The sequence below is a fragment of the Dipodomys ordii genome, unplaced genomic scaffold, assembly GCF_000151885.1.
Source record: "Dipodomys ordii isolate 6190 unplaced genomic scaffold, Dord_2.0 Scaffold180, whole genome shotgun sequence".
In the NCBI taxonomy this organism is placed as follows: domain Eukaryota; kingdom Metazoa; phylum Chordata; class Mammalia; order Rodentia; family Heteromyidae; genus Dipodomys; species Dipodomys ordii.
This window is the reverse complement of record NW_012267396.1, coordinates 777,591-792,361: the sequence shown is the minus strand read 5'-3', so window position 1 is coordinate 792,361 and position 14,771 is coordinate 777,591. Positions and strand designations below refer to the sequence as shown.

Here is a 14,771-nt window from a genome sequence, read left to right as displayed (position 1 = left end):
AGGGCCTCATGCATGCCAAGCGAGCACTCTACCACTGAGCCATCTTCCCAGCTCCTTTATTTTTTTTTAAGAGGAGAGGTTTGAGCTCCAGGCCTTAAGTACTTGCTAGGCTGGCACTCTTACCATTGAGCCACGCCCCTTGCTGCTGGACCACGCCCCTGACACTTGAGTCACACCCCTTCATGCTGGATCACACCCGTTTCATGAAGCCACGCCCCCAACCTGGCTTTCCTTGGCTTATTATGATGGATACACAGCAGTGCTGGCCCAGTAGGCGATACAAAGACACAGCAGGAAGAAGGTGACCAGCGGGTAGAGCATGGAGCACATGACGTACCCTACAGCCCTGGGGAAGACAAGAGAGGCAGCATCAGGATCTAAACAGCCCTAGAAGACAACCCCAGCCAGGGCCCCCCAACCCCCAACCTCCCTGGGCCTCTCACCTGCTGGCTTCTTTGATGAGCGCAATGGCAATGAGAATTCTCTTGCGGAGAAAGATGAGTAGCAAAATGATAATCACTTCCAGGATACTCAGAATAATCACTGCAAGTGGGGGGGGGGGATGAGCTACTCGGGCACCTCATCCTGCCCTGTCTCCTTTCTCCTATCCTGCCCTGTCCCCGCCCCCCCCACACCCCACCCCAAGGCTTCATTACAACAGTGCGATGGACGCTGCGACTCACTGAAAGCCATCCAGGTCTGTCTTAAGTGCAAGTACACTCGGAGGTCTGTCTGGAAACCAAGATCTATCAGAGACACGTCGGAGCCAGCCTCACCGCGCAGTCGGGAATATTCCATGTAGCAGTGAAAGATTCCTGTACAAAATCCAAACCTCAGTCCATTCACTACTCCCCCCTACCCCCCAACTTTGCAAAACAGATAGAATTGCCCCCCCCCGCAAAGAACAGAAGTAACAGCCCACCCCATCCACCCCATGCTAGGAGGAAGTTGGGTGCAGTGGCTCACACCTATAACCCTAGCTACTCAGAAGGCTGAGATCTGAGAATTGCCAGCCCGGGGGCCCCAAATCCGTGGGACTAGGGATCATTCTGTCTCCGCCTCCTGGGTACTGAGATTACAGGCAGTGGCACCAACACACTGACATAAACATTTTGAGATCTGGTCCTCAGATTGAGTTGCCAAGGCATTTATCATCTGGGAGAACTTAAATTAACAGTCAGAGTGTGACACATGGCTTCCTGAGCAACACCTCTGGGTCCCCCGGCTGTTCCCTGATCTTATCTCCCCCTTATCACCATCTCTTGGCGCCTTCTACAGAGTAAACAGGAATTATACTCCTCACACTGAGGAGCAGATGGGACCCACCACGCCTTTAGTCACTTGCTCAAGAAAGTAGCTGAGCCAGGATTTGAACACCTGTCATGCAGCAGAGTGTTTATCCCTAGTCACTGTGTTAAAGAGTTTCTTTTAGGGGTTGTTGCTGATTTTTTTTTGCCAGTCCTGGGGTTTAAACTCAGGGCCTGGGCTCTGTCCCTGAGATTCTTTTTACTCAAGGCTACCACTCTACCACTTGAGCCACAGCACCACTTCACCACTTCTGGCTTTTTCTGTGTATGTGGTGCTGAGGAATCGAACCCAAGGCTTCATCATGCTAGGCAAGCACTCTACCACTGAGCCACCTTCCCAGCCAATGTTGGTTTTTTTGTTTTGTTGTTTTGTTTTGTTTTTTGAGACACAGTCTCTCTCTGTAGCCCGGGCAAGCCTTTAACTCTCAATCTTCCCACATCAGCCTCCCAAGGGATGGGATTAGAGATATAGAAGTATCCTTGAAGGGGCTGGGAAGGTGGCTCAGTGGTAGAGCGCTTGCCTCGCATGCATGAGGCCCTGAGTTCGATTCCTCAGGACCACATAAGCAGAAAAAAAAAAAGTCGGAAGTGGTGCTGTGGCTCAAGTGGTAGAGCGCTCGCCTTGAGCTGAAGAGCTGAGGGACAGCGCCCAGGCCCAGAGTTCAGGCCCCACAACCGGACCCAAAAGAAAAGGAGTATCCTTGAAGGCTGGGAATATGGCTTAGTGGTAGAGTGCTCACCTAGCAAGCAAAAGTTCAAGCCCCAGGTCTGGCAAAAAAAAAAAAAAAAAAAGAAGTAGAAGTATCCTTGAGCACAAAAGCTCAAGGTAGGACAGCACCCAGGCCCTCATGCAAGCCCTGGACCAACACACACACACACACACACACACACACACACACACAATACTAACACAGCTGGGAGCCAGTGGCTCATGCCTGTAATTCTAGCTACTCAGGAGGCTGGATCTGAGGATCAAGGTTCAGCCTGGGCAGGAAAGTCCGTGAGACTCTTTTTGTTTGGTCAGTCGTGGGGCTTAAACTCTGGGCCTGGGTGCTGTCCCTCAGCTCTTCAGCTCAAGGTGAGCGCTCTACCACTTGAGCCACAGCGCCACTTCTGGTTTTCTAGTGGCTTATTGGAGATAAGAGTCCCACAGACTTTCCTGCCAGGGCTGGCTTTGAACCACGATCCTCAGATCTCAGCCTCCTGAGTTCCTGAGTAGCTAGGATTACAGGCGTGAGTCACCGGCGCCCGGCTCTGTGAGACTCTTATCTCCAATGAACCACCAGAAAACCAGAAGAGGCAGTGTGGCTCAAGTGGCAGAGCACTAGCTGTGAGCTGGAGAGCTGAGGGACAGCGCCCAAGCCCAGAGTTCAAGCCCCAGGACCAACCAAAAAGAAAAAAAAAAAATAACAAACTAACATAAACATCTTCACCCAGATGGCAAGTAAAATTATTATTATTTTGTTGTTGTTGTTGGTTGTGGGGCTTTAACTCTGGGCTTGGGCACTGTCCCTCAGCTCTTCAGCTCAAGACAGCGCTCTAGACCCAGATCACCACTTCCAGTTTTCTGAGTGGTTTACAGGAGATAAGAGTTTCTAGGATGTTCCTGCTGGGGCTGGCTTTGAACCGCGATCCTCAGATCTCAGCCTCCTGAGTAGCTAGGATTACAGGTGTGAGCCACCAGCGCCCAGCTTAGGAAAATTATTCTTATGCCAAGACTTCTAAGGTCTCCTAGCCAGCTTGCTGACTAAGTCCTTGCCCTGCGTCCCCACCTGTTTACAAAAATCTGTTTTCCACAATGCTGTATTGTTTTCCTGTGTGACATACAAATTCCTGCCTTATTACACTCCTTCTCGGAATGTGACTCTTCCCCCATGCTCACAGCCACGTGTAACGCCTTCTCTGAACAGACCCTCCCCCCACCCTGAATTCCCAGGTCCTAACCTTGTGACTGCCCCCAATATTTTAACTTCTACCCACACCTGTCCACTGCTGCTGCCTCTGTTCCCACTTGGAGCACCCCGCAGCTCTGTCCCCCAATAATGCCTCGAGCCCATATCCATCGATCACCTCTCATTGCTCACAGTCCTGAGGCTTGAACTCAGATCCTCTTTCCTCGCTCGCTCAAGGTCAGCATTCTACCACTTGAACTACAACTCCACCTCCAGCTGCTGCTGAACTGCACATGAGGAGCCTCATGGACTTTCCTACTTAGACTGATTTCAAACCTCGAGCCTCAGAGCTCAGCCTCCTGAGTAGCTAGGATGATAGGTGTGAGCCACCAGTACTCCAATATGGCTTAAATCTTTTTTTTTTTGGTTATTTCTGGAGCTTGAACTCTGGGCCTGCGCGCTGTCCCTCAGTTCTTCAGCTCAAGGCTAGCGCTTTACCACTTAGCCACAGCACTACATCCGGTTTTCTAGGGGTTCACTGGAGATAAGAGTCTCATGGACTTTCCTGCCCAGGCTGGTTTTGAACCATGAACCTCAGATCTCAGCCTCCTGAGCAGCTAGGATGCCAGGTGTGAGCTACTGGCTCCCCACTATGGCTTAAATCTCTTGTCAGGCCATTGCCACAACCAAGGGGCGCGAGAATCCCGCCACCCACAGGAAAGGGAAGACCACCTACCATAGCCCAGGACCAGAATCACCATGACGACCATCACCCAGACCATAATGCCAGCCAGAAAGCGCAACAGGATGATGAAGAGGAGACTCAACACCATGGCGATGACCAGGCCTCTGGGGGATAAAATGGGGGGAAGGGGGTGAGTGTCAGCACATCTCCCCACTTCCCGGCAAATGTGGCATCCGGGGCGGGGCCATAGTCTCTTACATGACAATCCAGTACCAGGACACCGTGTAATCTTCAAATATCCGCATGGCCAGCTGCCGGGCCTCAAGGACTCCATTGGCCTTCCTGGAGGGAAGAGAGAGGAGGCTCAGATCAGCCTCCATTTCTCCCATCAGGCTGTGCCCCTTCCCCTCCAAAGTGTCCACCCTATCCCCACCCAGGAGACAGTGATGCTGCTGGGGGGGGGGGCTCACTTGGCGCCCTCCACCAGCTCCGTGATGTTCTTCCGAGATCCCAGCCCGTCCTCGTAGGTCGTCTCGTTGCCCACCATGAGGACCCCCTTGTGGGCGTGGATGGCGGGGAAGCACCGCTGGGCCACTGGACGGAGCAGAGGGAGAGAAGCGTGTCACCCACCGCCCCCCACGGATGGTCCAAGCTCTGTCCCTGCCCTCACCCACGCCACACTCACGGGGTTTGCTGGGGGTGAGGACCGCAGGGCACTCGCCATCTCGAAGCACTTCGGCCACCCCCTGGCAAAAGAGAGAGAGAGTGGTTCACACCTGTCATCCTAGCTACTCCGGAGGCTGAGATCTGAGGATCACGGTTCAAAGCCAGCCCAGGCAAGAAAGTCCGAGAGACTCTTATCTCCAATAAACCACCAGAAAACTAGAAGTGGCGCTGTGGCTCAAGTGGTAGAGCGCTCACCTTGAGCTGCAGAGCTGAGGGACAGCGCCCAGGCCCAGAGTTCAGGTCCCACTACTGACCTCCCCCCCAAAAAAAAAGCAGCTCAGGGATAGTGACCAGGCTCTGAGTTCAAGTCCCTCACCTTATTGTTATTGAATCCAGGAAGACAAAACTGCTTGTAGTAGTCAAAGTCTCTGGAGTTGCGCGCATTGAGGAATGTGAGGTAGCGGTCCGGGCATTGTTCCACGCAGATCTGGAAGGACAGAACGATGAGGATGGACAGGGCAGGGCAGGGCAGGGAAGGGCAGACACAGGATCCGTGCTGTGTGATAGGAAGTGGGAAAAGGAATGAGGGCAGGTAGGGGACAGGATACCTGAGGAGTGGGACATTGGAATTCCAACAGGACCAGGGGGCTGGCACACTTCACAATGTTGAAATAAAACAGGAAGGGTTTATTCCTGAGGTTGAAGAATGGAAAGAGTCAAGATTTCCCAAGCCACCCTATATAAAAAGCATCAGGAAAACAATACCAGTGGCTGGCAATGTAGCACAAGGGAAGAAATGGATCGATTATAATAAATAAATGTGTGTATATATATATATATACACATATATACACACGCACATATATATATATATACATATACACACACATTGTACAAGCTTCCTTTCCTTGGGATTCCTTTAAAAATACAATGTAACAACTGTTTACATAGTGTTTACATGGTCTCAGCTATTGCAATTCATGATTTAATGTCTGTCCATCTAGCTACTCATGAGATCCAAGAATCTCTGTTCAAAACCAGCACCAAGCAGAAAATAAACCCCTCCAATAAACCGCTCTGAAAACCGGAAGTGGCGCTGTGGCTCAAGTGGTAGAGCAATAGCTTTGCGCTGAAGAGCTGAAGGACAGCGCCCAGGCCCAGAGTTCAAGCCCCACAACTGACAAAAATTAACTAAATAAATAAATCAAAAAGGGACATGAGCACCCAGAATTTTAATCTCTGCAAAGGCTCCTCCAATCCATCTTCACCCGATACTAAAGGAAACCCATAATGCACTGATAGGACTAAATAGATGACCAGCAATAGGAAAAGCCTAGAACCTTCCCTGTGCTCACTAGCCCTTCTTTGGCTCCCCAACCCAGCAGGTCCTGGGGAGGCTGACTCACGCGTTTTTTGTGCCTTTCTGTCCGCAGAACTCGCCCCGGCTATCAGTGGGGTAGATCACCTTCCGGGGATCCCCGTGAGTCCAGGCTGTGGAGGGAACCCGGGACACTGAGACCCTGCCATTCCTCAGTCCAGCCCTGCCCGGCCCCAGAGACAGCGCCAAATCCTACCCACCTATGATACCCACAGCCACGTAGCCCACGATGGCCAGGAGCAGAATCACGCAGCAGATGACATCCGTGCATCCCCTGGGGAGGAGAGAAGAGCGTCAGGACACACCCTGTGGACGTAGCATGGGGACACACATGTGCCCACTTTCCTGAGCTCAAGGCTACACCTACTGTATGCTGATATCTCAATGCTATTTGGAGCCCCATGGCAGTGGCTCAGGCCTGTAAGCCCAGCTCATCGAGAGGCGGAGATGTGAAGATGGTAAGTTTGAAGTCAGCCCAGACAGGAAAATCTGAGACTCCTCTTCTTTTTTGTTGTTGTTGGTTATAGGGCTTGAACTCTGGGCCTGGGCGCTGTCCTTCAGCTCTTCAGTTCAAGGCTAACGCTCTACCACTTGAGCCACAGCGCCACTTCCATTTTTCAGATGGTTAATTGGAGATGACAGTCTCTTGGACTTTCCTGCCCGGGCTGGCTTTGAACTGGGATCCTCAGATCTCAGCTTCCTGAGTAACTAGGATGACAGGTATGAGCCATTGGCGTCTGGCATTTCTGTTTCTTTTTCTGATGCCAGTCCTGGGCCTTGAACTCAGGGCCTGGGCACTGTCCTTGAGCTTCTTTTGCTCAAGGCTAGCACTCTACCAGTTGAGCCACATCAGTATGTGTGGCACTGAGGAATCGAACCCAGGGCTTTATGCATGCTAGGAGAGCACTGTACCAGTGAGCCACCTTCCCAGCCCTGTGAGACTCTTATTTATTTATTTTTGGGTCAGTCCTGAGGCTTGAACTCAGGGCCTGGGCACTGTCCCTGACCCAGTTTGTCCTCGAGGCTAGCGCTCTACCGCTGGAGCCACAGAGCTACTTCGGGCTTTTTCTGGGGAGTTTACTGGAGAGAACAGTCTCACAGACTTTCCTGCCAGGCTGGCTTTGAAAGGTGATCCTCAGATCTCAGCTTCCTGAGTAGCTAGGATGACAGGCGTGAGCCACCAGTGCCCAGCTAGCTGTGAGACTCTTATCTCCAATGAACCACCAAGAAGCCGGAAGTGGCACTGTGGCTCCAGTGTAGAGTACCAGACGAGCAAAAAAAGCTCAGGGACAGGGCCCAGGCCCTGAGTCCAAGCATCTGTACTGACACACACACACACACATACACACACACACACACACACACACACACAAAATAATAATACAGGGAACAGGAAGGGAAGAGGAAGAGGAAGAAAAAGAGGGAGAAGAAGAAAAAAAAGGGGCAGAGAAGGGAAGAAAAAGGCAGGGAAGGGAAGACAGAAGAAAAGAGAAATAACAGAGAAGGAAAGCAAACATGAGCAGCAGCGGGGCCACGCTGGGTGGTAGAGGCGATCAGGGTGTCAGTCTGCCAAGCCTCTGGGTTTGGCACCCAAAAACCAACCAAGCAAACCCCGCTTGTGAAGACTCTTTGTGCATTAAACAAACTAGTCCTTGTGGCAGGCTGCAAAATACTTCTCACCAGTTAGTTGGAAGTCAGATGGGGAGATGGTTGGAAAGAGTTGGGAGGGGGGTCCCCTCCACCACCACCCTCCTCCCCACCCCAGGAACGCAGGAAGTGCCCTTACCTGTTGTAGATAGGCCCTTTGAAGGTAGGGTCATACTTTTGTGGAGTCCCTGTAAGACATCAGAAAAAAAACTGGGTGTCTCAGAGGACCCGGAACTTGGGGTGTGCCCCCCCACCCCTCCTCAAGTGCCCCAGAAGCTTTGATAGTTAGGGGGCCCTGGACCTGTGACCGGACCTCCCCACAGGGCCCCCACACACAAAGCTCCAAAAAGGGGAGTCACCAACGATGAACAAAGTCATGATCAACTGGCGATCACCACTGAGGGGGTGGGCGAAAGAGGGGGACCCCCCCCATGGACCAAGGGGGCCAGGGGGACAGTTCAAAGCGGGGCGATGAAGAGTCTGTCTGCAGAGTCTCGGGGAGACTTCGCCCAAGATTGGAGCGGGGGGGGGGGGGGGGGGGGGGGGGGGGGGGGCGGGGGTGCTCTGAGTGTCCCCCGTCTCCAGGAGGCCACGGCGTGGACGGCCAGTCCGGGGTGCAGGGGGGGCTGGGGGGAGGAAGGAGGGACCTCCGGCCTACCGTGCTTCCCGTAGTAATGCTGCCGATCGCCCCCCATCCCTGCGGGCGTCCAGCCCCCCCAAAAGGCCCCCGCCAGCCGGCCAGCTCCCCAGGTCTGGACGCTCCCGGGTCCCCGGGGAGACACTGACCGGCCCCGGCGGGCGGCAGGCGGTGACTCCGCCCAGCCGAGTGCCAGGCGGGGCGGCCCAAACCGGTCAGACCAGCCGGGGACGGAGGGAGAAGGAGGGCAGGGGGGAGGGCCGGGGGAGGGCCGGGGCGGGCGGGGCGGACACCTGCAGCTGCTCCTGCCGCTCACCCCAAGGCCCGATTTAGCTCTCCGCGCCCCACCCGCCCCTCCCAGGCCCAGCGCCCCCTCCTACCTGCGGCTGCACCTCGGGGGACACGTCCACCCACCCACCCACCCACCCGGACGCCCTGCCTGCATCTCCAACCCCGGTTCCACTTCTGCATCTGTGGAAACTGAGGCACAGGCAGCCACTTCTGCATCTGTGGAAACTGAGGCACAGGCAGCCACTTAAAGACCAGGGAATCTGCAACAAGACTCCAAAGACTGGAGTTTTGTTTTGCTTTATGGTTGAGCATTTAAACACGTGGTCAAACCCCTCACCACCCCTACACACACACACACACACACACACACACACACACACACACACACACTCCCAGCATGTTTTTACCTTTTGCTGAGATGTGAGAACTGTCTGTTGTTTAGACCTGAGGATCACAGTTCAAACCCAGCCTGGAGAGGGAAGTCTCTCAGACTCTTACCTCTCATTTAATCACCAAAAAGCTGGAAGTGAGGCTGTGGTTCAAGTGGCAAAGCACTAGCCTTGAGTGATAAGAGCTAAGAGATGGTGGCCCAGGCCAAATACACACACACACACACACACACACACACACACACACAATCCCCTGAACAAATCAACTTAAAGGAGCAGGATCTATGTTTGGTTCACAGGGACGGAGGTCTCAGTCCACCATACTTTGCCCCGGTCCCAGACAAAAATAAAAAACACAAAGATAAATAACTCAATAGCCCGGTGTGCTGATGCACACTTTTTTTTTTTTTTCGTGGGGCCTGAACTCAGCCTGGGCACTGTCCCTCAGCTCTTCAGCACAAGGCTAGCTCTCTACCACTTGAGCCACAGCGCCACTTCCGGCTTTTTCTCTTATGTGGTGCTGGGGAATCGAACCCAGGGCCTCATGCATGCAAGGCAGGTGCTCTACCACTGAGCTACCTTCCCAGCCCGTTGATGCACACTTGTAATCCCAGCACTTGGAAGGCTGAAGAGCAGGATTGTGAATCAGAGGTCCGCGTGGACTCCATAGCAACATTCTGTCTCAAAAACACCCAAAGCAATCAAACATAATGATGGTCCCAGTGCTATCTCCGGAATTCCACCTCAGGCATTCCTGTGCTCACTAACTCACCTGGTCCCTAGGGAAAATGTGACTGCCTCCCAGAGGCCTCTGTGACGAGGCCCCATCTGACCCCTGAGCTTGAGGCTTCAGCCATGCCCTTGGGTGAACAGAACTCCCAAAGAACTCCTGTGGTTGTCAGAATCCCTGCTGGCCAGGGCCAGCCGGTCCACCCCACCCAGCTCGGCCCAGACACAGGCCTCTTCTGTTCTCACCTACGCAGTCCCTCAGGGATCACCAAGACCCAGCACCACACCTACCGGGTCCCCACCACCGGTTCCCAAATGTCTGGGCTAGACCTTTGTGTGCACCAGTCCCTCAGGAGACCACAGGCCAGCCTGCTCTGTGCGCCTGCTAAGACTCACTGGGGTTTGAACTTAGGGCTTTGCACTTGCTTGGTGGGTGCTCTAAGGCTAGAGCCAGGTCCCCCACTGTCAGGATCACATCTTGAGCCCAGCCCCTATGGCTTCTTGACCACGCCCCACTGCTTTGGCCACACCCCCACCACTTGAGTACCTTGGGTGCATTTGGCCACGCCCCCACTGCTTTGACCATGCCCTGCCACTTGACTCCCATCCAAATAGCTTTGTTTACACTCCACAGAATCGACCAGGTCCTGACCACTTCAGTCCCTCTCTGTGGCTTTGACCACGCCCCCAGCGTACTGACCACGCCCCATCACTTTGAGTCCCTTTCTATGGCATTGACCCCGCCCCATTGCATTGGCCACACCCCTATCGCTTGAGTCCCCGGCTTAGGCCACGCCTGTAGTTTTGACCACGCCCCTCCCCACTCGAGCCACACCTCCAGTCCTCCAAGCTTGTGATTGCCCCCCAATCAGGCTTCCAGGAGCTGAGGCCAGGAACCTGGGGGCCCTTTCTTTTCAAGTTCACAGCCTTTAGAACCATCCAGAACCCAAAGGTTCCTCACAGCCAGTCATTTCCTGCCTAGACCTCCAGACAAACTCCACTAAGCTTCATGACCATCTCATCTTCCATAACTGTCACAGTATCTAGTCAAAGGTGCCTGTGAATACATAAAATCATGAGCACACGATCCACCCTGTCACCCTCAGACCCTCACCTCCTCCCACTGTCCCCTTGGCCAGGCTCCCCTCCAGCCTCATTGGCCTCTGGGTAATATCACAGGATCACTGGGAACCTCACTGCCTCAGGGCCTTTGCACTGGCTGTTCTGATCCGGCTGTATAGAAACTCTTCTAGAAGTACCAGGACACCTAGCCGCAGGCCTCTATGAAATATTACTCTGGAAAGGCTTCCCTGTTCAATTATCTAAACACCATAGCTTCCTTAGCTGGAGATGCAGCTCAGAGGTAAGGTTACAGGTGAGACCCCCACATCAAACCCCAGTACCACAAAGAAAACGTTAGGCATGGGGCCCCCAACTGTAATCCCAGCAACTCAGGGGACAGAGATGAGGAGGATCAATGTTCAAAGCCTACTCAAGAAGTTAACAAGGGGCTGGGAAGGTGGCTCAGTGGTAGAGCGCTTGCATCTCAACAAACAAGCTGGGCATGGTGGTGCACATCTTAAATCCACATCTTAAATCCCAGCTATACAAAAGGCTGGAGGGGGCAGGATCTTGGTCTGCAGCAAGTGAGGATGAAAGTTTGAAATCCAATCTCAAAAAAAAGAGGGATGGAAGAAAGCTCACATCTTTGATCCCAGCTACTAGGAGGCTGAGATCTGAGGATCATGGTCCTAAGCCAGCCCGACAGGGAAGTCCAGGAGTCTCTTATCTCCAATTAACCATCAAAAAGCTAAAAGTAGGGGCTGGGAAGGTGGCTCAAGTGGTAGAGTGCTTGTCTCCAATGCATGAAAACCTGGGTTCGATTCCTCAGTACCACATAAGCAGAAAAAGCCAGAAGTGGCGCTGTGGCTCAAGTGGTAGAGCGCTAGCCTTGAGCTGTAGAGCTGAGGAACAGCCCAGAGTTCAGGCCCCATGACTGACCCACCCCCCAAAAAAAAAATAATTTGTGAGGCTAGGGTGTGGCCGAAATTCCATCCTCAGCATAGCTAAAACAATTTCATTTGTTTTTTGTTTTTATGGTCATGGGGCCTGAACTCTGGGTCTGGGCGCTCTCCCTCAGCTCTTCAGCTCAAGGCGAGCACTCTACCACTTGAGCCACAGCGCCACTTCCGGTTTTTTGGTGGTTTATTGGAGATCAGAGTCTCACAGGGGCTGGGAAGGTGGCTCAGTGGTAGAGCGCTTGCCTTGCGATTCCTCAGCACCACATAAGCAGAAAAAGCTGGAAGTGGTGCTGTGGCTCAAGTGGTAGAGCGCTAGCCTTGAGCTGAAGAGCTGAGGGACAGCGCCCAGGCCCAGAGTTCAGGCCCCACGACTGACAAAAAAAAAAAGAGTCTCACAGACTTTTCCTGCCCCAGCTGGCTCTGAACCATGATCCTCAGACCTCAGCCTCTTGAGTACCTGGGATTACAGGCATGAGTCTTCATGTCTTTTTACTTCAAAGACTTTAATGTAAGAAAAAGGTAGAATTAGCCGGGCGCTGGTGGCTCACGCCTGTAATCCTAGCTACTCAGGAGGCTGAGATCTGAGGATCGCGGTTCAAAGCCAGCCCGGGCAGGAGAGACCGTGAGACTCCTATCTCCAATAAACCACCAGAAAACCAGAAGTGGCGCTGTAGCTCAAGTGGTAGAGCGTTTGCTTTGAGCTGAAGAGCTGAGGGACAGCCCCCAGGCCCAGAGTTCAAGCCCCAAGACTGACAAAAAAGAAAAAGGTAGAATTTTCAGTCTACAAAGAAAAGCATAAATCTTTTCCTTCTGTAAGCCTGAAGTCTATTTAAAAGAAAGTAAATTTAACACCACCCTGATACATAACAAAACAAATTCCACGATGATTAATCATGCAAATATATAAAAACTCAAAACTGTGACCAGTAGCTTGAGCTATGTACATAGTTCAAGGGCAACTAGGTCTCAAAAACAACTAAAAGATTGAGCCAAGTGCCAGTAGCTCACACCTATAATCCTAGCTACTCAGGAGGCTGAGATCTAAGGATCACCACGCAAAACCAAACCAGGCAAGAAAGTCCATGAACACTTATCTCCAATAAACCACCAAAAAGTTGAAAGTGGAGATGTGGCTCAAGTGATAGAGCGCTAGCTCAGGAACAGTGCCCAGGCCCTGAGTTCAACCCCAGGACCAGCTGGGGGGGGGGGTGGAGTGGGATCCCGGCCCTGGCTCACACCTGTAATCCTAGCTACTCAGGAGGTTGAGATCTGAGGATCTGGGTTCAAAGCCAGCCTGGCCACGAAAGTCCATGAGACTCTTTTTTGTTTTATTTTGAGCTCTTCAGCTCCAGGCGAGCGCTCGACCACTTGAGCTACAGCGCCACTTCCAGTTTTGAGTGGTTTATTGGAGATAAGAGTCTTACAGCCTTTCCTGCTCAGGCTGGCTTTGAACTGTGATCCTCAGATCTCAGCCTCCTGAGTAGCTAGGATTACAGGCATGAGCCACCACCGGTGCCGAGTATCCGTGAAACTCTTATCTCCAAAAAACCAGCAGAAAACCAAAAGTGGCTCAAGTAGAGCACTAGCCTTGAGCTGAAGAATGGCGTCCAGGCTGGGAAGGTGGCTCAGTGGTAGAGCGCTTGCCTTGCATGCCTGAGGCCCTGGGTTCAATTCTTCAGCACCACATAAGAAAAAGAATGGTGCCCAGGCGCAGAGTTCCAGCCCCACAACCTACAAAAGAAAAAAGAAAAACAGGGGGGGGGGAAGAAGGGCTGGGAAGGTGGCTCAGTGGTAGAGCGCTTGCCTAGCATGCATGAAGCCCTAGGTTCAATTCCTCAGTACCACATAAACAAAAAAAAGCCTGAACTGGTGCTGTGGCTCAGGTGGTAGAGAGCTAGCCATGAATAAAAGAAGCTCAGGGACAGTGCCCAGGCTCTGAGTTCAAGCACCAAGACTGGCCAAAAAAAGACAAAGATGAGAAAGAAAACACACACACACATACACACACACATTTACCAACAGAAAGTCAGTAGGGCAGGGTGAGAGGAGACATATAATAAATTACTGGAAGCTAGGTGCCAGTGGATCCTAGCTACTCAGGAGGCTGAGACCTGAGGATCACGGTTCAAAGCCAGCCTAGGCAGGAAAGCCCCTGAGAGTCTCTCTTATCTCCAATTAATCACCAAAAACAAAGCCTGAAGTAGAGCTGTGCCTCAAGTGGTAGAGCACTACTAGCCTTAAGCAGAAAAGTTCACGGACAGGCCCTGAGTTCAACACCTAGGACCAGCACCTGTGTGTGTGTGTGTGTGTGTGCGCGCGCGCACACAGGCGCGCGCGTGCACACCCCCGCCCCCACACACCAACGAATGCTATGACATTAATTATTGACATCAATCCATTCTACAGCAGGGAAACCAAGGCTCGGGGGGAACGCATCTTTGCCAGGTCACCCCTTGTTTTCAGAGGGTGAGTGGGAGGATGTTTGAGCAAGATCTGAGCAGGCCCACCAAGCAAGGGCAGGGAGAACACGAGAGAGCGGCTCCCATAGCTTTCTTGGGCAGAGGAAGAATGCTAAGTTACTCTTCTGTGAGAGAGAAGGACAAATGCAGGGAGAGGCATCCGGCCTGGGCTTGGCATTGGGCCTGACTCCATGGCAGAGAGAGCATTGGTCTCACCCTCTGCTGGCTTCCATTAGCGCCCATTAACCTCAGTTGGGTGGGGATGAAGGAAGGGGCATAGTCAATATTAATGGTTTCTCATCACCAGAGCCTGAGCCAACTCTGCAGGATGAGAAGGAGCCGAATCTTGGCAATCTCACAATATGGTGTTCGCTTCGGGGATCCTGAGTTCAAGGCCAGCCTGGGCTTACAAACCCAGACTCCATCTCCAAGCAAGGACACAATGCCAGGCATGATCTTTCACACCTGTAATTCTAGTCACTCTGGAGGTAAAGGTAGGAAGATGGTGGTCCAAGCCAGAGCTGGGCAAAAGCACGAGACCCTATCTGAAAAATTACTGATGCAAAAGGATGAGGTGTAGCTTCGTGGCAAAGCTCCTACTCCTTTTGTCTCGCAGGTTTTTTTTAGTTCTAATTTTTGAGGTAGAATCTCTTAACTTTAGTCAGGTTGA

At 52.6% G+C, this 14,771-nt stretch overlaps 1 protein-coding gene across 1 annotated transcript in view; it reads right to left on the bottom strand.

Moving 5' to 3' along the window:
* The window catches only part of Slc44a2 (solute carrier family 44 (choline transporter), member 2), a 14,629-nt gene extending 6,359 nt beyond the window's left edge, over window positions 1-8,270 (bottom strand). Inside the window, exons 1-13 of the mRNA XM_013033943.1 lie at window positions 8,234-8,270; window positions 7,715-7,763; window positions 6,129-6,202; window positions 5,957-6,041; window positions 5,159-5,243; window positions 4,927-5,037; window positions 4,570-4,630; window positions 4,355-4,478; window positions 4,143-4,226; window positions 3,936-4,048; window positions 684-815; window positions 444-543; window positions 254-346 (exon numbers count right to left, since the gene is read on the bottom strand). Of these exons, the coding sequence (XP_012889397.1) occupies window positions 254-346; window positions 444-543; window positions 684-815; window positions 3,936-4,048; window positions 4,143-4,226; window positions 4,355-4,478; window positions 4,570-4,630; window positions 4,927-5,037; window positions 5,159-5,243; window positions 5,957-6,041; window positions 6,129-6,202; window positions 7,715-7,763; window positions 8,234-8,270 (1,148 nt within the window). The remainder of the gene's footprint in view (window positions 1-253; window positions 347-443; window positions 544-683; window positions 816-3,935; window positions 4,049-4,142; window positions 4,227-4,354; window positions 4,479-4,569; window positions 4,631-4,926; window positions 5,038-5,158; window positions 5,244-5,956; window positions 6,042-6,128; window positions 6,203-7,714; window positions 7,764-8,233) is intronic.
* Window positions 8,271-14,771: the final 6,501 nt, after the last annotated feature.